Source organism: Balaenoptera acutorostrata, chromosome 1, assembly GCF_949987535.1.
Source record: "Balaenoptera acutorostrata chromosome 1, mBalAcu1.1, whole genome shotgun sequence".
Classification (NCBI taxonomy): Eukaryota; Metazoa; Chordata; class Mammalia; order Artiodactyla; family Balaenopteridae; genus Balaenoptera; species Balaenoptera acutorostrata.
The window spans coordinates 12,235,972-12,257,452 of record NC_080064.1 but is presented as its reverse complement, the minus strand read 5'-3'; the positions used below and the strand labels follow the sequence as shown (position 1 = coordinate 12,257,452).

At 50.1% G+C, this 21,481-nt stretch overlaps 1 protein-coding gene across 2 annotated transcripts in view; it reads right to left on the bottom strand.

Moving 5' to 3' along the window:
• PLEKHM2 (pleckstrin homology and RUN domain containing M2) overlaps window positions 1-13,467 on the bottom strand; it is a 39,370-nt gene extending 25,903 nt beyond the window's left edge. The window contains exon 1 of one of the 2 annotated variants that reach the window (XM_057543880.1): window positions 13,246-13,467. In XM_057543880.1, coding sequence (XP_057399863.1) covers window positions 13,246-13,305 — 60 coding nt within the window. In that variant the 5' untranslated portion in view covers window positions 13,306-13,467. The remainder of the gene's footprint in view (window positions 1-13,245) is intronic. The other variant, XM_057543877.1, reaches the window with a different exon arrangement.
• Between the last annotated feature and the right edge of the window lie 8,014 nt (window positions 13,468-21,481).

Here is a 21,481-nt window from a genome sequence, read left to right as displayed (position 1 = left end):
GACTGTGCCAGACCCCGTGGCTGCAGGGACATGGGGGTGGCGCGCTTCCGCAAGCCAAGAGATGCCTGACTCAGGGCATTTTAATTAGGGTTAGTCCCACTCTCCACTCGGAGCTGCCACAGCCGGGCCCTCTCGGTCTTGTCTCTCTCATGGATGCATAACCATGAAACAATTTCTAGTTCTGTGGTCGGTACCAAGAAATCCTTCCAGAATTGGTCCCTAATAGGTAACTCCACGGCAGCTGTGAAAGATTAAAAATGGCCAAGGGAAAAGGAGCTGGTTCCAGGTGCCCTCCTTTCCTTCTCCCTGGTCAGCTGAGACCAAAGAGGCCGTGATGCTGCTCAGCAAACAGCCGGGGACCTGAAATCTCGCTCTGCTCACAGCCTGCACTGGGGGGGGGGGGGGGGGGCGGGGGCGGGGGGGGCGGTTGTGGGGGGTGCTCCGCACGCCTAGGTTTACAGAGCAGGAGAAAAATCCCCGTCCCAACAAAGGCAGGAGAGTCTGTGAGGCTGGACAGACCCAGGCTGTCGACATGCCCGTGTGAGCCGCCCAACCACGGTGGGGCTCACTGCTGGGCCCGCTCCATCCCTGCTCAGCACGCAGAGGACACCGACCTTGAACACGGGAGACTCTCCCGCTGCTCAGGGAGGAGGTCGCCAGGTAACAGCAGCCGCTCTACTGGCTCCACGGAGACCAGATGTATTTAGACGACAGAGTATTTAGAACAGCCTCCCCAGTGCAGGCCTAGGAAGTAGAAATCCAAAAGCAGAAAAGACCCCAGCTGGAGAGAGGTGGACCGCCAGCCGACCTCAGAGCACCTCTTTTACAAATTAAACCAATGATGGCCCCGGTTACACGAGCTCAACTCAAACTCGGAGCCACCCTGAGCTGCAGGACCCACTCGGACACCTCGTCCCCGGACTGCCTCTCACCGGCCGCAGCTGGGGTGCGGCACGGGCGAGGGACAAGACCTGCGGGAAGTGGGAGGCCTCTGCCCGCCTTGCCTTCGGAATTCTAGCCACCGGGGGGGGGGGGGCCCCTGCTGGGTCAAGCTGCACCTGCGGGCCTCGCGGACACTTGCTCTTCTTGCTGAGGCAGACCCTCCGACCACAGGCAGGGGTCAAGCTGTGTGATACCATTTATTACTTTTGGGGTTAGGATGGCTCCAAACCTTGATGCCTGGACGTCCCCAGGGAGAGGGACCCCATGAGGGCTCGTCCATGGCAGACACGACTAAAGAAGGGCTGGTGTGGCCGCCGAATCAACGTCCCCACCCTGATCCCGCACCAGTAGTTCGCACTGGCTTCAGACACAGACTCTCATGGATCTGAAGAGAAGACCAGTGCTCATCAGCCGTCCTCTCAGAAATAAATGTAAACAAATAAATACTAAGGCAGGCAGGCTGGACTCTTTTATTTATTTATTTTTTTTTTTAGTTTTTTTTTTATTTTATTTTATTTTTGGCTGTGTTGGGTCTTCGGTTCGTGCGAGGGCTTTCTCTAGTTGCGGCAAGCGGGAGCCACTCTTCATCGCGGTGCGGGGACCGCTCTTCATCGCGGTGCGCGGGCCTTTCACTATCGTGGCCCCTCCCGTTGCGGGGCACAGGCTCCAGACGCGCAGGCTCAGTAGTTGTGGCTCACGGGCCCAGTTGCTCCGTGGCATGTGGGATCTTCCCAGACCAGGGCTTGAACCCGTGTCCCCTGCATTAGCAGGCAGATTCTCAACCACTGCGCCACCAGGGAAGCCCTGGACTCTTTTAAATCTTAGCAAAGCTTCTTAAAAACAATAATGCCGGGACTTCCCTGGTGGTGCAGTGGTTAAGAATCCGCCTGCCAATGCAGGCGACGCGGGTTCGAGCCCTGGTCTGGGAAGATCCCACATGCCACAGGGCAACTAAGCCCGTGCGCCACAACTACTGAGCCTGCGCACCACAACTACTGAAGCCCGCACGCCTAGAGCCCATGCTCCACAACAAGAGAAGCCACCGCAATGAGAAGCCCACACACCACAATGAAGAGTAGCCCCTGCTCGCCGCAACTAGAGAAAGCCTGCACGTAGCAACGAAGACCCAATGCAGCCAAAAATAAATAAATAAATAAATTAATTTAAAAAAAGAGCAATAATGCCTGCTTTACATGATCCAAAGAAAGGAAGGCTACTGTCGACAGCATTTCTGGAAAGACTCTCCATTGGAATCGAAGACAAGGCTGGGCGCTGGCCAGGATGAAGAATTTCAGAATCTAAGGGCATAAGAGCCCTTAGAAATCACCAGTGGTACGAGGATGGAGTAGAATCCTGCGTGTGGCGTGTTTTTTCAGGCTGTTGCTTGGCTTCCAGGTCTCTGGTGTTTGCGCAGGGACCTCTCGGGAGGGCCTCTTACCGTCTTCCTCTCCTGGAGCCTCTCATTCAGGAGGGTGTGGGGGTTAGTTAGAGTGAGCAAGGGAGAGGCTCTCAGTGAATGGAGCTTTAACTACTGAATGCACTGAAAATCAGAAACATAATCACTTAGCCAGAACCCTCATCTCGTGGGTCTGGGAGGCTGGGGCCCAGGGAAGTGAAGGCACTTCCTGCACCTCCTGGCTTTGTCCAGTGGTCCTTCTGCTTTACTGCAGCGTCTTGGCCCGGTGTGCTCAGATACCACAGAGGTAGCTATTCCTGGAGCCCCTTCTGTCTGCTTCCATCCTCCCTGGGGATAAAGTGAATGTCAGGGGCACCTGCTGTGACCATCTGAAAAGTGCTCATCCCAGCGTCTTACTGAGGAGGACAGAGCAGTAGGGGTCTTGGGCCACTCCCAGGGCTCTATCGAATGGGAGCTGGGAGTTTAGGGGGGTGATGTCGGGAAGGTTCCAGCCACTTCCTTCCTAGACAACATGAGAATGTCCACAGAAGCTAAGGCCCACTGGGTGTCCAATGCTCCACCAACCCCAGGCAACCGCACTGTTTCTGACTCATTCTCCTCATTTTAAAATCCCTCACCTGAGATCCCACCCTACCTTAGCCTGGAAAATAGCTCATTCCCAACGACAATCAACTATAGTAGATTATAGAACTAGAGAACCCAGGCATCACCTCTGCACAAGAACCAGCCAGAGATCCTGCCATTCAGAAACGATGGGCCTGGTTTCTCGGTGGGCATGAAAAACACAGTCCTGCAGCCAATGCCCCCGCCCAGGAAAGGCTTGTGCCCAGGCTGGTGGCATCCTGGGACTGACTGGCACCACCACATGTAGGGTTGCCCTAAAGGGTGTGCTGTTTGTTTACCATGGGCCTGCACCGTTCCTGAAGCAAGTTGGGTGAAATCAATGCTTCTTAACCATTCATTTGCCACTAAATACACCCAATTATACAGCTTTCTTTCCCACCTCCCAAATCACTGCTCACTAGCCTCTTTGCTGGAGTTGGCAGGCTCTCTGCTTTACTGGCAGCTCTGCTGAAAGATATACAGGGGAAAAGCTGAAAAGAGCAGGTACTTGGGAATTCCCTGGCGGTCCAGTGGTTGGGACTCCGTGCTTCCATTGCAGGGGACCCGGGTTCAAACCCCGGTCAGGGAACTAGGATCCCACAAGGCGCGCGTGGCACGGCCAAAAGAAAAAAAAAAAAACAGCAGGTACTTGGATTATCCATGGATTTCATGTTTTGCGCTTTCTTTGGAGTGTTGGAATGATGACAGCAGGAGGGGACTAGCCTAGTTGGGCACAGATCTCTTGGTAACTGGGTAATCTGACAGAACATGGTTTCCAAAAGCAGTTAAATGCTCCTCCTTCCTGGCAGGGGAGTGTCCCAGCCCCGAGGTACTACAATTGTTCTGCCTCTGAACTCAGCACAGGGTTGACCTCTGATGGAGGGACCAAGGGGTCCTTTCAGAGTGGAGAGGAAACTGTAAGAGGCCCTCCCGAGAGGTCCCTGGGCAAACACCAGAGACCTAGAAGCCAACCGATGGCCTGAAAGAACACGCCGCAGGCAGGATTCTACTCCATCCTTGTACCGCTGCGATGGAAGCAGAAGCTGGCAGGAACGCTGCTCTGTTTTCTGAGCGCTACATTCAGTGCTGTGTGTAGCACCAGCGGGCAGGAGGGAGGGAGTTTTTCAAAGCCTCATTTTACTCAGTCTTCCAAAGCCTGGGAGCCTCCATTGGCTCTGTGTTCATCTTTCACTTCCCTCTTCCTCTGCCACTACCTGCAACGTGACCTCATGAGTACTTCCCCCACCCAGACAACCATACTGTTGCTGAGGAAAATGGCCATCCAGTCACTGTCTAAATCACGACTTAGGTTGAAAGGACACCCTTGCCTCCTCCCAGGCCTGTGTGAGACAGTCAGAGACTTTAGAAGCTGAAGGTGTAAATACAGGGTCAGGGAGTGTGCCGAGAGCACCATGGATAGGTTCCTGAAGGGCATGTGGGAGGGCCTGGGGCAGGGCACACGCCCCATCCGCTGTGATTTGTTTAGCGCTGGTCTCGCCTTCTAGAGTGTCAGCCCCGAGGGGGCAGGGGCTTGGTGGGCTCTGTTCACTGCTGATTCCTAGTGACTGGAAGGGTGCCCTGCACGACACAGGCACCCACTTGTTAAATGAACGGGTGGTTTTATAGCGGACTGGCCCACAAGACTGACCTGCGGGGATGGATTATCTGTTATAATTTCCAGATAGACATGATGGAGATGCAAAAGGCTCAGAGAAATGGAAAGAGCAAGAGCGAGAAACATGGTTCAAACCCAGATCTGCCCCTTATGAGGGTTAGAATCTTGGGCGAGTTACTTTTCTAAACCTCACTTCCCTCATGTATTAAACTGGGGTCATGATCCATCCCGCAAGTCTGTTTTGAGCCTGACTGAGGAAGTGCGTGTGAACAGCAGGTGCTGAGTGCATTACGTGTAAGGATTCTTCTGCTATGATCACTCCCCTTCCTGTTAGCGCGTCTGGGCGTTTCACGCCTCAGTAGTCTGTAACACCAAAAATAAAGAACTTAGGGTGAAGTGTGAACAGAAGTTGACTACTTTGAATTAAGTGTGGATTTCAAGTTTCCATTAGTCCTTCCCTTGCTCTTACATGTTACTGGGTTTCTTAGACTCTTTTAGTTCTAACTCTTAAGTACAGATAGCCGGGGACGAGGGGCGATTATAGGAAAGAACCACTTTCTTCCTTACACATTTCTATAATGTTTGTGACTACTTAGGAGCAAAAGGAATAAAGATGAGTTACAAATACATAAGATGGGAGAATGTCTCTGTGGCAGAACCAGTTGCTTTGCTAGAAAGACAGAGGAGGTGCTCTTGGCACCCTAGGTGGTCATAACAACCAACAGATCAATGACCTAAACTCTCAGCTCCAGCCAAATGGACTCTCCCAGAAACTGTCTTTATTCCCCTGCCTCAAGTGGAAGTTCTAGGACATCCAGACATCAGGCAAGCAGCAGTGAGGAGGAGGACAGGGCTGGAAAGGAACGGTCACCCAAACCAGCCCCAGGGAGGAGAGCTCTGGGCCCAGGGTCGCTCACTTCACCTTGTACCGGGGGCGGGGTGGGGGGGTCCCTGCTCCGTCAGCATTGAGGTCACCCGGGAGAGCTTTTTATCCAAGGGGGAAAAACCCCGTTGCTTTCCTTGGACATAAGGGCACCGCCAGCCTCAGTGGCACCACACTCTCCTTGCCATGGTGGCAAATCCTGATGCCAGAGATGAGCACTGAAGACTCGAGGGGGGGAGAACGACCCACCCAGAGCCCCCCCCCCCAGCACCTACAAACGCCAGCTTTCTCCTCCCACAATGCTCGCACCCAGAATACCAGCTCCTTTCTTTCCACGTGGAAACATCTTGACCACTCCACCCTCATTCAGCATTAGTTTTTAGGCCTGACGTTTCTGTCAGCCATCAGCAGCCTTTCAGTTTTGCCGGGAAATTTCTTTTCCCAATGGGCTCCAGACGGATGAGTTTTGAGGGGGACCCGCAGGAACCGCCGCTGCTCCCTCCGACACCCTGTGTGTCCACTGTGATCACACAGACGACTGGGGCCCACCCCGACTGAACGGAGCTGCCGCTGCCTGATGCAGACCTGTTTCTGCCTGGTCTCCAGTCATCAAACGGGGTCCTTCGAGGTGGCTGAGCCTAATGCTAGAGCCAAGGCACGTAGAAAGAGAGGGCCCAGGGTGTCCTCTGATGGGGTGGAAAGGACCACAATGCCACCAGCCTTCAAACAGAGCCCTAACCTCAGAGAAGCATCTTGCAAAAGGAGAACCACAGGAAACCTCAGGCAGGGCTCAGAAAAACCAGTGACCAGTTCTCCACCAGCGTCTCATGCTGGGCCTGGGTGGGGTCACTCGGGGGGTCAGGGGCACACCTAAGTGGTTGCCACTTGGGGGCCCTCAGGCCCCTCAGGTCCCTCACATCCCTCTCTAGGTAGCCTCCGTGATGTGAGAGAGGAGAGGAGCAGAGAGACAGCTCCTGCCAACCTCAGGACTCGGGCAGGGGAGGCGGAGCCCTTAGCACTTCTGTTTATAACATGTGTGTGTGGATATTTATTATTTTATCGAGCTCTTTGCCCCGGTGACTCAGGTCATCAGGGGTTTTCAGAACGCTTAAGATTTTAAAACTCTGAAGAGTTTTTCCATGAAGCCAAGAGAACAAAACTATTGACTGAAATCAAATGATGAGTGTAATTCCCACACAAATCTAACTACGAGGCCCTCTCTGGGAAAGAGCTGCCTTAGCTCATTTTTAATGTACTGGCAGATCTAACCTCTCTGGTGGAGTGGAAAAATGGGGGCAAAAAGCCCACCACCGGACCCAGCCGTTTCAGCTGCACTTCCAGGCGAGGTTGAACAGCTCTTAGACCAGCGTCAGCAGACCCCGATCGGGAGACCCCCGCTCAACGCAGGGTATGCCTGGCCAGAAATAGAAGGCCCCTCAGAGCCCACCCCGGTGGGGCAACCCGCCCAGACTGAGGGCGCTGGGGACCTGGGTTGTCCTCGGTGAGAGAAGGTGGTCCCGACCTAGGAACATTCTCTCAAGGAGGGTTACCTTACCAATATACATCTATTCACCCTGTTTAAGGGGATCCAAATTGGGGCTGAGGAGACAGAGAAGTGGGGTCGCTTACTTTTCCTTTTATACACTTCTGAGCTATTTGCGTAGTTTTTAAAACAACTCCTCGTCTTCCTAGACTAATGTCTCACTCTCTCATCCTAGCCAGTGTCCCTTGCTGGAAGCAATGTCACCTCTTTGGCAAGTCTTCTCTGGCCACCCTCCTCTGCAGCAGATCCTCTGCCAGCTCACCACCTTTTCCTTACTGAGGCCTTCAGGACACATCACAATCTGAAGGTCTTTGTATCGGTTTGTCTGCTAACTTATCACTTTCTCCTCCTGAAACAGGAGGGAAGGAGGCAGGGCACAACCTTTGAAAGAATAACATAGCCCGAGGACATGACATAAACTGATTAGAACCAAATGGGTCCAAGATGGCCCACTAGACCCAGAACCTCGGTATACGCTTTACATCAGCACGCTAAATGACACACCCACAGGGGCCATGACAGTTCCAAGACCGACAGTAAGGATCAAAAAGTGGGCGGTAGCCCAATTCCTGGAAATCCCCGCCCCTTCCTAAAATAGCTGGAATACTCCCCCCACTCATTAGCCTATGAAATTACCCACTCCTATGAAAACTGACAGCCCCATACCCTGGTGCCTTTCTCACCTTCTGAGATGGCCCACACTCTGTGGAGTGTGTGTCTCTCTAAATAAATCCACTTCTCACCTATCACTTTGTCTCTCACTGAATTCTTTCTGCAATGAGACATCAAGAACCTGAGCTTCATTATGTCCTGAAACCAGGTGTGTGATCTCACTTGGAAGGCTGTGGGTTTTGGCCCGGTTCAAGTCCCAGCCTCGTGGGTTCAAGTCCCAAAGACTCCTACCCTTTTAGGGCCTAGGACAGTGAGGACAGAAGGAAGGGGATCAGTAAATGTTTTTGAAAGACAGGATACATGGACACACATCCAGTGGTATTTACAAGTATCCATATTCATTCCACAAGCCTGACACAGTGCAAAAACCCAGTGACAATAGAGATTTCGTTAACTATGGGACTGGCCATCACACCAGCTTCTCTGAAAGCGATCCCTAGCCTACCCTGGGGAGGACATTTTTGTGCACAGATACAAAGTCGCTCCGGGCCAAATCCAGCTACATCTATGGATTGTCTGTGGTTGCTTTTGAGCTACAAGGGCAGGACTGAATAGTTTCAACAAAGACCACATGGGCTGAAAATATTCACCATCTGGTCTTTGAAGAAAAAGTCTTGACAAACCATGAGCTTGAAGAAACAGAGAAGTGTAGTGTAAGACTTTGAAAACTGCACAAGAGAAAATGGCAGGGTTCACACAGACACTTGCAAGTGCTAATGGTAGCTAATACCTTATTCAGGCCGTGTTATGTGTGAGATCTTGTACTCAGTGCTCTGAGTGTGTCATCTCCTGTAATTTCATTCTCATTACAACTATGAGTAGGTTCTGACTGCTGAGGCTAATTGAGGTCCAGTGATTTGCCAGGGTCAACATGGTCAGTGACAAACCCAAAATTCAAACCCAAATCGAGGTCTGTGTACTTGTATTTGTATCCTGCGTTTGTAACCTGCATTTGTATCCACTGTGCTGGGCAGCTTCCATGGAAAGTACTTTCCAGCCATATCGAGGAGAACCCTCCACACTGCTGAGACTGGTCTGTCTCCTCACTGTCCTCAGAAGGCCACCTGGACGTCCCCACTGCCTTGGGGATGTTGAATGCCCACTACTTTCTATCTTAAATGCCCACTTCTTCTCTGTCTCTGAATTCTACCAATTTGTCAAGACTCAGTTAAGCTCGCCTTCTCTGAGGCTTCTCCTTGCCTTGGTGACTTTTTAAATCCTCCCTCCAACCAATATGTGAACTGCTGGAGGACAGAGGCTGCCTTCCACTGCACAGAGCCTTTGCTCAGACTGCAAGCGTACACAACAGACACGCTCCTCAGAAACAAAACAAAACAAAACTTTCCTGAAAACCACTGCCTCCCCTCCCCTGGAGAAGATGCTATTTAGTAGAACCACATGCCAATTCAAAATGCCAACACTCTTTGACTTGGACGTCTCTCTTTAGCTATTAACAAATCGGCAACCACAAGCTTTATTGTCTGCATCTGGGATGTTTCATATGGCACTTGCCTTTCATTGTTTTCATTGTCATTTAACTGTGCTAACTATTAGACTCCCCAGTTCTCTCTAACCCCCAGGAATCCTGCCTTCATATCAGAACATGGGTTCCCTGGATCAGCTACTGCACTGGTGTTACAGGACATGTTCAGCATCCCAAAATCTAGGTGTGAAAATAGCTGAACTCAACAACGCTGCTTAGGAACAGTGGTTGCACTTGGGGGTGTAGTTTCTGGGATGATGGCTGTGTCTGCTTCTTGCTCTAGGTGCTGGATATGTGGATGTGCTCACTTTGTGAGAACTCACTCAGCTCTACATTTAGGAGTGTACGTATATGCTATTTTCTGTAGGTATATTCTATTTCAATAAAAAGTTCTCAAATACCCTTTGCAAACATAGCTAATACACATGGATCTTTTTTTTTTTGCAGAAATTACACCTCATTTTCTTCATGCAACGTCCTCATAAAAGGATCGGTTAGACCATTTTACTAGCGGTAGGATGGACGAAAAAGGCGAAGCAACTCTCAAGGTGCCATATAACAAATTTAGGAGGGATTGGTGTTCAAGGTCAAATCCAACCCCAAGACGGCTAGCCCTCAAAGCCTACTGCTGTAGCTGAGCCAATTCCTATTAGAAGCAGATACTCTGACTCAGAAAACCAAATGCCCTTCATACGCCAGAATCATAAAGTAGTTCTCTGAAACGCAACATACAAAGGAAGTGGGTAACAAGGCCAAATGGTATTTAGCAACGTCTAGGTGGTAAGGTCGTTAGCCATCTTCAGACCTTGTGAAGGGGAGGAATTGGCTCTACCACAAACAAACAGAAAAAGCGACCACTTATGCTATAGCCTGAATGATTGTGTCCCCCCACAAGTTCGTATGTTGAAATCCTAACCCCCAGTGCGATGGTGTTAGGAGGTGGGGCCTTTGGGAGGTGATTATGTCATGAGGGTGGAGCCCTAATGAATGGGATTAATTCTCTTATAAAAGAGACCCAGGAGAGCTCCCTCCTTCCACCCCGCCATGTGAGGACACGGGGAGAAGTCAGCAGTCTGCAACCCAGCCCGAAACACAGCCCTCACCAGAACCCGACCATGCTGGGACTCAGTGTTTTCAGGCTTCCAGCCTCCAGAACTGTGACAAATAAATGTATGTTGTTTACAAGCCACCCAGTCTATCGTGGTCTGTTACAGCAGCCCAAACAGACTAAGACAGCTTATTAGGACTGGGTTAAGGGGCTTCCCTGGTGGCGCAGTGGTTGAGAATCTGCCTGCCAATGCAGGGGACACGGGTTCGAGCCCTGGTCTGGGAAGATCCCACATGCCACGGAGCAACTGGGCCCGTGAGCCACAATTACTGAGCCTGCGCGTCTGGAGCCTGTGCTCCGCAACAAGAGAGGCCGCGATAGTGAGAGGCCTGCGCACCGCGATGAAGAGTGGTCCCCACTTGCCGCAACTAGAGAAAGCCCTCGCACAGAAACGAAGACTCAACACAGTCATAAATAAATAAATAAATAAATAAATAAAAGAACGTGAATTTCTTAAAAAAAAAAAAAAGATCCCGTATGCCACATGGCATGGCCAAAAAAAAAAGACATCCTTTAAAAAAAAAAAAAAAAAAGACTGGGTTAAGCACCACACTAAACACTGTGCATACATACTCTTATCAAATCTTCACAACATCCCGCTTTACAGATGAGAAAACTGAGGCATGGAGAGGGTAAGGAACCTACCCAAGGTTACAGGGTTATTCATTGGCAGGGCAGGGATTCTACCCAGGCCACCAGACTCCAGAACCCATGTTCTTATCCACGACGCTAGTCACGCCTCTTGTTGCGATTCACCCGCGGATGGGTTTCCAGTTTCTAGGGTGTGACATACCTTCTGATGCACCCTTCCTTGTCCAAACGCATCCAATGATAAGCATCTTGTCAAGCACACCCAACTCCTTCATAAATGGCAGGCTGGTTCACAGAGTGGATCTCTGCCCTCAAAAGATTCGTGCTTACACACATGTCCACCCCCTTTCTACCCGGACTTTCCCCATTTATTTATAAGTTGGAAATCTATAGATAAAACAGGAGGCCTACGTGAAGCCATAACCAGCCCAGATTAGATTAGAAAGGTCAGCAGTCTTCCTTTGTCTTCCATTACCAAAGATGGATTGCTTATTTATTTATTTATTTATTTATCTATTTTTTTGGCTGCGTTCGGTCTTTGTTGCTGTGCACAGGCTTTCTCTAGTTGTGGCGAGCGCGGGCTACTCTTCATTGCGGTGCGTGGGCTTCTCGTTGCAGTGGCTTCTCTTGTTGAGGAGCACAGGCTCTAGGCGTGTGGGCTTCAGTAGTTGTGGCATGCGGGCTCAGTAGTTGTGGCTCACAGCCTCTAGATCTCAGGCTCAGTAGTTATGGCGCACGGGCTTGGTTGCTCCCTGGAATGTGGGATCTTCCCAGACCAGGGCTCGAACCCACGTCCCCTGCATTGGCAGGCAGATTCTTAACCACTGCACCACCAGGGAAATCCCTGGATTGCTTTTAAACAAAGTATTTGCTCATCCTACACTCCTTGAGTAAGCAAATATAATACCCCATTGCATTAGCAAAGCTCAGGAAAACTAAATAAAACTTTCGTTGGATGTTTGCAATGTTGCTTTTAGTTGTACTTTTAGAGGAACCTTTTAGTAAGAGCACATTTTGAATCTACTTTTCTTTTTATGCCACACTGATCTTTATGAAAGGTAAGATTGCTTGCCTATGTTGCTTTTGAGGAATTTAAGTGGGGGAAAAACACGGTTATTTAAATACAAGGGTTGATTTGGGACTTCCCTGGTGGTCCGGTGGGTAGAACTCCACGCTTCCAATGCAGGGGGGGCTCGGGTTCGATCCCTGGTTGGGTACTAGATCCCGCATGCATGCCGCAACTAAGAGTTCATGCCGCAACTAAGGAGTCCACATGCTGCAAGGAAGATCCTGCGTGCCGCAACTGGGACCCGGCACAGCCAAAATAAATAATTATAACAATAAATAAATATTTTAAAAAAATATATATATAAGGGTTGATTTAATGAATTCTCTTCATTTTGGTCTGTTGAAGTAATTAAACCAATCTGATAAGCCTCCTCCTACCCATCAAGTCATCCCTGCCTCCACCACCATCTCATAGTTTCTGAGACTATCGGGTGAACTAGGAATTCAAATTAGGAAAACATTCTAACAATATTCCTCAAATGATTATCAATTCTGGTTTGGTTTTAAGTGAATATGAATTCTACCTTTTGCCCCTTACCTGGGACCCTTCCTCAGCTAAGCTGACTCCTTCACACATATAGCTACATGCCCTTAATAGGTCATATTTTTTCTCTACCTGGAATTGGGACATTGCTCTCTACTGCAGGGAGCCCCATACACCGTAGTGTCACCAAGTTCCACAGGTCACTGTCCAAAATGCAAGGTACTTTAGGTTCTCAATCAAAGCTCTGAAATAAGCCTCTTCAAAACTGCCATCCTTGGGCAAGATTTTTCAAGGAACTTCCCAAGACCAGAGGCAGTGTCACCCAGAACTGCGAAGACTGGAAGCTGCTTATCACGGGCCTTCACCCAGACTGCCACTCCCGAGATGCAAACACAGGGGAGATCGAGGATGCAGCGATGCCGCCCAGGGATGCGCTCGCTGCAGGTGGGGCTCTCCCAGAGCTTTTCTGCTGCTACCCCCAGAGTGGGGGTTCCTGGCGGGGGGCGGCCCCTCTAAGTGACTCAGGGCTCCCGGGCCTGGCTTGTATTAGCTCCCAGGATGCTGACCTCAACTTTGTTTTTTAAAAATAGCTCGGAGGCAGCGGCGCTCACGTGAGCCGCCGGGCTTCCCCTCCAAAATCCCGGGGCTCCCGGCGGCTCCTCGTCCTCGGGGTCGCGGAGGGTAAGGGCGGTGTCCCGAGCCCCGGTGACAGGAGGGACCCCGGCCCGCGCGAGCGACCCGGGGGAAGAAGGGGGCGCTGGATGGGGTCGGGGGCCTGGACAGGGCGGGCCGGGTTGGCCTCGGGGCCCGGGCCGGGGAGGGCAGGCCGCACTCACCTTCTTCACCGACAGAGAGATGTTCTCCAGGATCCGGTCCTTCACCTCCCGCGGCTCCATGGCGCCGCCGCCGCCACCGCCCCGCCGCCGCCGCTTCCCGCGCCGGGGCCCCGGGGCCGCCAGCAACCGCTGCCGCCGGCCGTACGGGGGCTCCGTCGTGCCGGCCGCGGGGCCCGGCGCCCGCCGCCCGGCCCTCGCCTCGCCCGGCCCCTCGCTCCGCCGCGGCCCGGCGGCTCCGGAGCGCGGCCGGCGGGGAAAGAGGCTGCGGGCTGTGCGCGGCGGCGGCGGCAGGAACTGATGTCAGGCGGGGCGGCGCCACGGCCGGCGGTCTGGCTGGGACGCCGGCGCCGCGCCCGCGCCCGCGCCCGTAGAACCGGGACCCCGAGATGCCGTCGGCCCTCAGACCCAGGTGCCCCGGCCTTTCTTAGAGACCCTGGAGGCCTTCCTCCGCTCCGGTCGGGGCCCCCTCGGACCCCAGGGATCTGGACCCCTCGCCTCCCGGAGACCCCCACGGCCCAGACTCCATCGGTAGCGCCCCCTTCCTTAGCCCCGAGGTCCCCGAGACCCCTCAATGCTCAGACTCCGGCTCTCAGGCCCCTTGGCTTTTGGCAGCGCAGAGACCCCCTCCCGGACCTGCCCATAGACCCCAGCCGACTGGTCCCCACCGGCCAGCCTGGCCCTCACCAGCCCAGAGGACCTGGCCACTCCACTCCTCGGTTCCCCACCCTCACCTCCCCGTCCCAAACTTTCAGGCCACTCCGGGTCCTCGGTACCCCTCCCCACCTCCAAAACACACCCTCTTCGCCTCACCTTCATCTTCAGTCCTGATGCCCCTGCCAATTCTCACCCTGATACCACTTCTTCAGCTGGTCCACATATCCTGAGGGCCCCCCACTGCCTCAGCCCTGAAACCCACCGTAACAATTCCCCTTCTCCCCACACAGCACTCCCCCCAAATTTCACCATGTTTTGAAGCCACTTAAAGTTCTCAGTCTCCTGCCTGGCTCACTTACTCATTTGGTTCCCCAATAAGTATATACCTGATACATCCATTAGTCCCTCCTTTCTATTCCTTTTTTGTGTGTGTCAATATATATCATTGTATTTATTTTTTCCCGCTTTTTAAAAGTTGAGATATAGTCATATAACATATTAGTTTCAGGTGCATGACATGATTCAGTATATGTATATATTGTAAAATGATCGTTGTCCTTTTTATTCTTAAGATACCCCAATTCTGGGCTTCCCTGGTGGTGCAGTGGTTAAGAATCCGCCTGCCAATGCAAGGGACACGGGTTTGAGCCCTGGCCGGGGAAGATCCCACATGCTGCGGAGCAACTAAGCCCTTGCGCCACAACTACTGAGCCCACGTGCCACAACTACTGAAGCCCATGTGCCTAGAGCCCGTGCTCTGCAACAAGAAAAAGCACTGCAGTGAGAAGCCCACGCACCGCAACTACTGAAGCCCGCGCGCCTAGAGCCTGTGGTCTGCAACGAAGAGGTGCCCCCGCTCTTCGCAACTAGAGAAAGCCCATGCACAGCAACAAAGACCCAATGCAGCCATAAATAAATAAGTAAATAAATAAAATTTATTTAAAAAAAAAAGATACCCCAATTCTCAGCTATAGCTCCCCAGTTTCTCCTCTTCTCTGCTCAGGTTACCCTTCCCTCAGCCTCCCAGAAACACCGATTGTACAGCTTATCCTAGATGGACCCCACCCTATACACACCAGAAAGATACCTCCCCATCCCTCAGTTTCCCAGGAAAGACCCAAGATGGTAGTAGTTATTTTTTGTTTTTATGTGACTGGATAAGGGAACAAAAGTATGTGTCAGGAAAAGGAAGGAGAAACAGATTGCTGCATTCTATTACCACCCAGGATCATGATCAAGGGCAAGAGTTCTTAGTACCAACGATGGTGATAATGATGTGTTGAGTATTGACTATGTGCCATGAACTGAACTAAGTGCTTTCCATACATTTGTCTCATGTATCCTCAAATAACAATTCCTGGGACTTCCCTGCTGGTCCATTGGTTAAGACTCCATGCTCCCAATGCAGGGGCCCTGGGTTCGATCCCTGGTCAGGGAACTAGATCCCACATGCTGCGACTAAGAGCCCACATGCCATAACTAAAGAGCCGGCTCAGTCAAATAAATAAATAGATAAATAAATATTAAAAAAAACCCCACTCAAATAGCAATTCTTGTACCCATGGATAAACTGAGGGGTGAGGGTAATTTGCCTAAAATCATACAGAAAATTGTGGAGCCCAGAAACAATTTATACCCTTTTCTGAGCCAAGGATCCCTTTACATTTCTTTGTACTATTCTAAGAGGTAACCCTATAGGGACTTGGTCTAACTCTTTAGGGAAAGAAGTAAAATCCCTAAACCCAGGGTATTTTCTTTCTTATTTTTTAAAATTAATTAATTAATTATTTGGTTGCACCAGGTCTTAGTTGTGGCAGGCGGGCTCCTTAGTTGCGGCATGCATGTGGGATCTAGTTCCCTGACAAGGGATCGAACCCAGGGCCCCTGCATTGGGAGTGCAGAGTCTTAGCCACTTTGCCACCAGGGAGGTCCCCAGGGTATTTTCTTAATAATACTGAGTTCAGGGGACTTCCCTAATGGTCCAGTGGGTAAGACTCCATGCTCCCAATGCAGGGGGCCCGGGTTCAACCCCTGGTCAGGGAACTAGATCCCACATGCATGCCGCAACTAAGAGTCCGCATGCCGCAAATAAGAAGCCTGCATGCCACGACTAAGAAGCCCACATGCCACAACTAAGACCTGGCGCAGCCAAAATAAATAATTTAAAAAATAATAATATTACTGAGTTCAGGAAAATAGGAGATAACCGCCTCTGTGGAGCCAGGCAGAGGGCAGAAGGACAGGTGGGGATTGAGGCTGCAGTCACTGGACAGGTAGAGAAAAGGCTGAAGGCAAAGGACACGTTACTTTGAATTCAGAAAGAAATAGCCTGGTGTCCAAAGGTGTTTGTGGCAAACAGGAGGAAAGCTGGCTTGAATGACCGGTTGGTCTAACAGCTTTGGTGCACTCCCTTCCCACTCCACCCAGACAGGGTGTCTACAGGCCCCAACTTATCTGATGCAACTCCAGCTTCTGAGAATCCATTCAACCCAAAGTGGAACAAACTAGCTTTGCGATTCCTCCCTGCTGTTAATAGCAAGCCATCTTCTGGGCAGCGTCTTCTGCTGGTCACCACCTTCCTATAAATGGCTTGGGCACAAGACAGCTTCAACAGGTGTTATTATCACTTGTGATTAACAGGTGTGATGCAAGATGGTGGCATTTCTGCCATGTTGTTTCTATCTTCACGCATTGGGGGATGGTCAGATTCAACTTTTTACAACATTCAGGAGGAACTTATGGTCTCACTACCTAGCAAATTCCTAAGGTTTGCATAGGTATGTGAGTGGGTGGGAGAAGTGAGGTATATTTTAGTCTCACAAGACTTCTTGCAGGGAAGGGGAGGGGGCCCAGTGTGTGTGTTCATGTGCAGATAATTTTCCCAGGCCCGGAGCTCAAATATGGAATCCATCCCCGCCTATCAAAAACAAGAAAAAGACGGGACTTCCCTGGTGGCACAGTGGTTAAGAATCTGCCTGCCAATGCAGGGGACACAGGTTCGAGCCCTGGTCCGGGAAGGTCCCACATGCCGTGGAGCAATTAAGCCCATGCGCCACAACTACTGAGCCTGCACTCTAGAGCCCGCGAGCCACAACTACTGAGCCTGCGTGCTGCAACTACTGAGGCCTGAGAGCCTAGAGCCCGTGCTCTGCAACAAGAGAAGCCACCGCAGTGAGAAGCCCGTGCACTGCAATGAAGAGTAGCCCCCGCTCACCGCAACTAGAGAAAGCCTGTGCACAGCACCAAAGAACCAACACAGACAAAAATTAAATAAATAAATAAATAAACAAGAAAAAGAAAGAGAAAAAACAGAGTGCCCATCAATCTGGGTATTGGGAGTCATTAAGTTCAAAATTGAAACCTATTCATTTATTGCACAAGACTTTGCTGATCATGTGGAAAGTGCACGAGACTCTGAGGCATCAAGATCCTCGACTGAGTCACTCTAGGGCCTTGGACAAATCTGTCTTAGTTTCCAAACCAGTGACACAGGAAAAATGATCTTTTTTTTTTTTTAAAATATTGTCCGCACCTAAGTCTCCTACGGCTGAACACCATCAGATGAAGGAAGAAGTAGGGAAGGCAGGTAAGGTCGTAAAACTACCATAGACCTGGCCCACCAGGTCTCCTCTACTCTTCTTTCCAAAGGTGTGTACTGCCACAGAGAGGAAAAAAATAACAAATTCCGGCAACTTCATCTTAAAAGATAATTGGAGGACTTCCCTGGTGGCACGGTGGTTAAGAATCTGCCTGCCAATGCAGGGGACACAGGTTCGATTCCTGGTCCGGGAAGATCCCACATGCCATGGAACAACTAAACCCGTGCGCCCTAACTACTGAGCTTGTGCTCTAGAGCCTGTGAGCCACAACTACTGAGCCCGCCCTAATGCTGCCACTATTGAAGCCCACATGCCTAGAGCCCGTGCTCTGCAACAAAGACAAGCCACCGCAATGAGAAGCCCGTGCACCGCAATGAAGACTAGCCCCCGCTAGCCACAACTAGAAAAAGCCCACAGGCAGCAACAAAGACCCAACGCAGCCAAAGAAAAAGAAAAAAAGAAAAAGATAATTGGAAGTGGAGGATGGTTTAAGGAACTAATTCCTCCCCTCCCCCCAACTCAAAGCAAATATATTTATAGTTCCAGAGGAGGGAGTAAATATTTCCTTGGCCATCAGCCTTGTGAAGCTGCTCTGCATCTGAGAAGGGGAGGGAGGAGGGGCTGATTGTACAAAACAGCAATGGTCCAGGTTCCCACACCTTAACTCCGCCACCTGCAAATGCCGACAATCTGTAACTCCAGGACTGGGGAAACCAAAACAAGGCAGCTTTAATCTAGGGGATTTTATTTTAAAATGTTGAACGTCCAGTTCCTTCCTTCTTATTGTCCAGCCAGCAAGATGGGTTGGTGAAAATTGGGATATCATTCAACCTCCCTGCTTCAAAGGCTCCAACAGCTTCCTGTCAGAGCATCTGGAATGACATCCATACTCTTCTCTGGCCTCCGAGGCCAGAGCTGATCTGGTTCAGCCTCTCCGCCTGACTCATCTCCTAATCTGTCCGCTGGTGTGTGCCAGCTCCCACCAACCTTCTGTTCCTTAAACAAGCTTGTGTGTTCACAGCTGAGGACCTCTGCTGGAAAAGCTCTTCCCCAGGGCGGCAGAAGCCTCTAGCCGTTCACCAAAATCTGCTCGCTCCACAGTGACAGCTCTGTAGGCAGGCAGTGCTAGACTGTATTTCCCAGCCTTCTTTGCAGCAGGCCTGGCTACATTATCATGTTCTCGCCAATGGCACGTGAACAGAAATAAAGTGATCCACTTCCAGGCTGGACTGTTAAGCCAGTGGGTATTCCTTCTCCATGCTGGCTCTTCTTCCACCAGGCAGGATGAAGCAAAGGGGATGTCAGACTTACAAAATGAGAAGAGTCTGGTTCCCTGAATACTGCCTGGAGGAGACCTGTCAACGAGGAACACTTGTCTTGGACTATATAGCATAGGCAAGATAAAAACTTTGTAATAAATTATTGAAATTTTTGGCCTCTTTGTTCCCTCAGCCTAGCCTAATACAGTGCACCCCAAGTCCTTACCTGGTAGGAGCCTAGCCAGCCAGGTCTCAGTTTAAATGTTAGCTTCTCAGAAGACCTTTCTCCTTCATTACTCCACATTTAAGTACCCTCTAATCCCTTATAGCACGCCGACCTACTAAATTTTCCTTGTAGAATGTATTACTATCTGCATTTTCTTGTCTGTTGTCAGTCTTCAGAGAGACTGCTAGAACATAAGCTTCACAGGAATATGCACCTTTGCTTAGTTCATGCAATGCTGCATTCACAGCACCAACTCAGTGTCTGGCACATGATACTCAATGTTTATTGAGTTAGTATCTTCTGATTAATTTTTTTTAATAAATTTATTTATTTATTTTTTGGCTGCGTTGGGTCTTTGTTGCTGCGGCGGGCTTTCTCTAGTTGCGGCGAGTGGGGGCTACTTTGCGGCGCGTGGGCTTCTCATTGCGGTGGCTTCTCTTGTTGCGGAGTACGGGCTCTAGGTGCGCGGGCTTCAGTAGTTGCGGCGTGTGGGCTCAGTAGTTGTGGCTCACGGGCTCCAGAGCACATGCTAGGTAGTTGTGGCACACAGGCTTAGTTGCTCCACCGCATGTGGGATCTTCCTGGACCAGGGCTCGAAACCGTGTCCCCTGCATTGGCAGGCGGATTCTTAACCACTGCGCCACCAGGGAAGTCCCTGATTAATTTTTAATTCAATAGGGATGCAGAAAAATTTTTAGCTGGCCTTAGAAGTAAAAGAACAGAAAGAGAACTAGAGCCAAATATAAGGCTGCTTCTCTTTACATCTGATTTGGGCCTTTTCTATTCTAGGAAGACAATGGATGTGGAATTATGGCCCAAGTCTGTATAACCATTAGCAGAGAGGTGCTGTTTGCCAACGTCCCGAATTAGTCTTAGATGTGGGTCTGATAAAAAGTACTAGCTCACATGGAAGCCTGCAAACTTACTAACCTCAGAATGTCATCCGCCTTTTTAAAATTTTTTTTTTTTTAAATTATGCTTTGGCCGCACCACACAGCTTGCAGGATCTTAATTCTCCGACCAGCGATTGAACCCAGGCCCACGGCAGTGAAAGTGCCGAGTCTTAACCACTGGACAGCCAGGGAATTCTTTGTCATCTGTCTTTTAAAATCCACGTTAAACTCAAGGTCAACAGTCATCCTGGGCTAGAACCCCTAAACCTGAAATCTGACCTCAGTGACCTGGCTAGGTTTCAGGCCGTTTGTCACTCTACTTATGGGCCTTTGAGATAATAAACTGTGTAAGCATAATGCTGCTCACAGATTTATTAGTTCAATACATATCTGAGGGCCTAGTATGCACAAGGCAAAGTTCTAAGCACTGGGAGATAGCAGTGAAAAGGAGACATAAATCCCTACTCTCATGGAGCTTACATTTTAATGGGGGAGGCAGATAATAATTAAGAGACAGAAGTGAAATGCAGAGTATGGTAGGTAGTGTAGGTGTTAAGCAGAAAAATGAAGGGAAGTGACAAAGATAAAGCAGACAGAGAAGGCCTTACTGAGGTGGTATTTGAGTAAAGACCTAAAGGAAGTGAAATAAAAACCCATGAAACTGTTCGGGGGGAAAAGAACATTCCAGACCAAGGAAATAGCAAATACAAAGGCCCTGAAGAGAGAGAGCATGGTGAACTCAAGGAATATGGAGTTCAGGGTGGCTTAGCGAGTGAGGGGGAGGCAGGCAGGAGGTGAAGGCAGAGGTACACAGGGGCCTTGGAGGCATTATAAGGGCTTTGGCTTTCACCCTGATTGAGATGGGGGCCCACTGAGGGGTTTTAAGGAGAGGTGTGATCGGATTTAACAGAATCATGCTGGCTGTTGTGCTTAGAACATTATGTAGACAAGGGCAGGAGCAGGGAGACTTAATGTGATAACCCAGGTGAGAGGTGATGGTGCCTTGACCACGGTTCTAGAAAGGATCAGATTTCGAATATATTCTGAAGTGGAGCCAACAGGATTTAGGATGGGTTGACGTAGTCATGAAAGAAAGGAGTCAAGATTTGACTGAACAACTGGAAGGGTGAAGTTGCCATTTACTTCTCAGGGAAAGGCACAGAGGAGCAGGTTGGGGCAGTGAAGTATTTCTGGCTCAGGGAACTTCAACTTCAGGTATCTGGAGTCGAAAAGGGAAAATGTTGGCTTTTAGTAACTTTCTAGGAGGAACCAAGCCACCCTAGCTCTAATTTTTTTTTTTTTTTTAGGACAAAAATCCATAGATAAGGACTGGTATAGTTAGTTGGTTAATCCCATTAGAACACTAATAGTTCTGAACAGGGAAGCAGTATCTGGTGACAGTTTAGCGCTTTTATGTAAGATGGCAATATGTTCTGCTTAATTCACATTCTGAAATTTAGAACTATGTTCTTTTTTGAACTTTTTTCCCATTTCTCTGTATTTCTATTTTTAAATGTATATCCTACCCTTTTCTTAAATTTTCCTCCTCCAAGCTGTAGATACATAGATTCCTGCCATAAACCCCCCAATGCATTTATTTCCCTG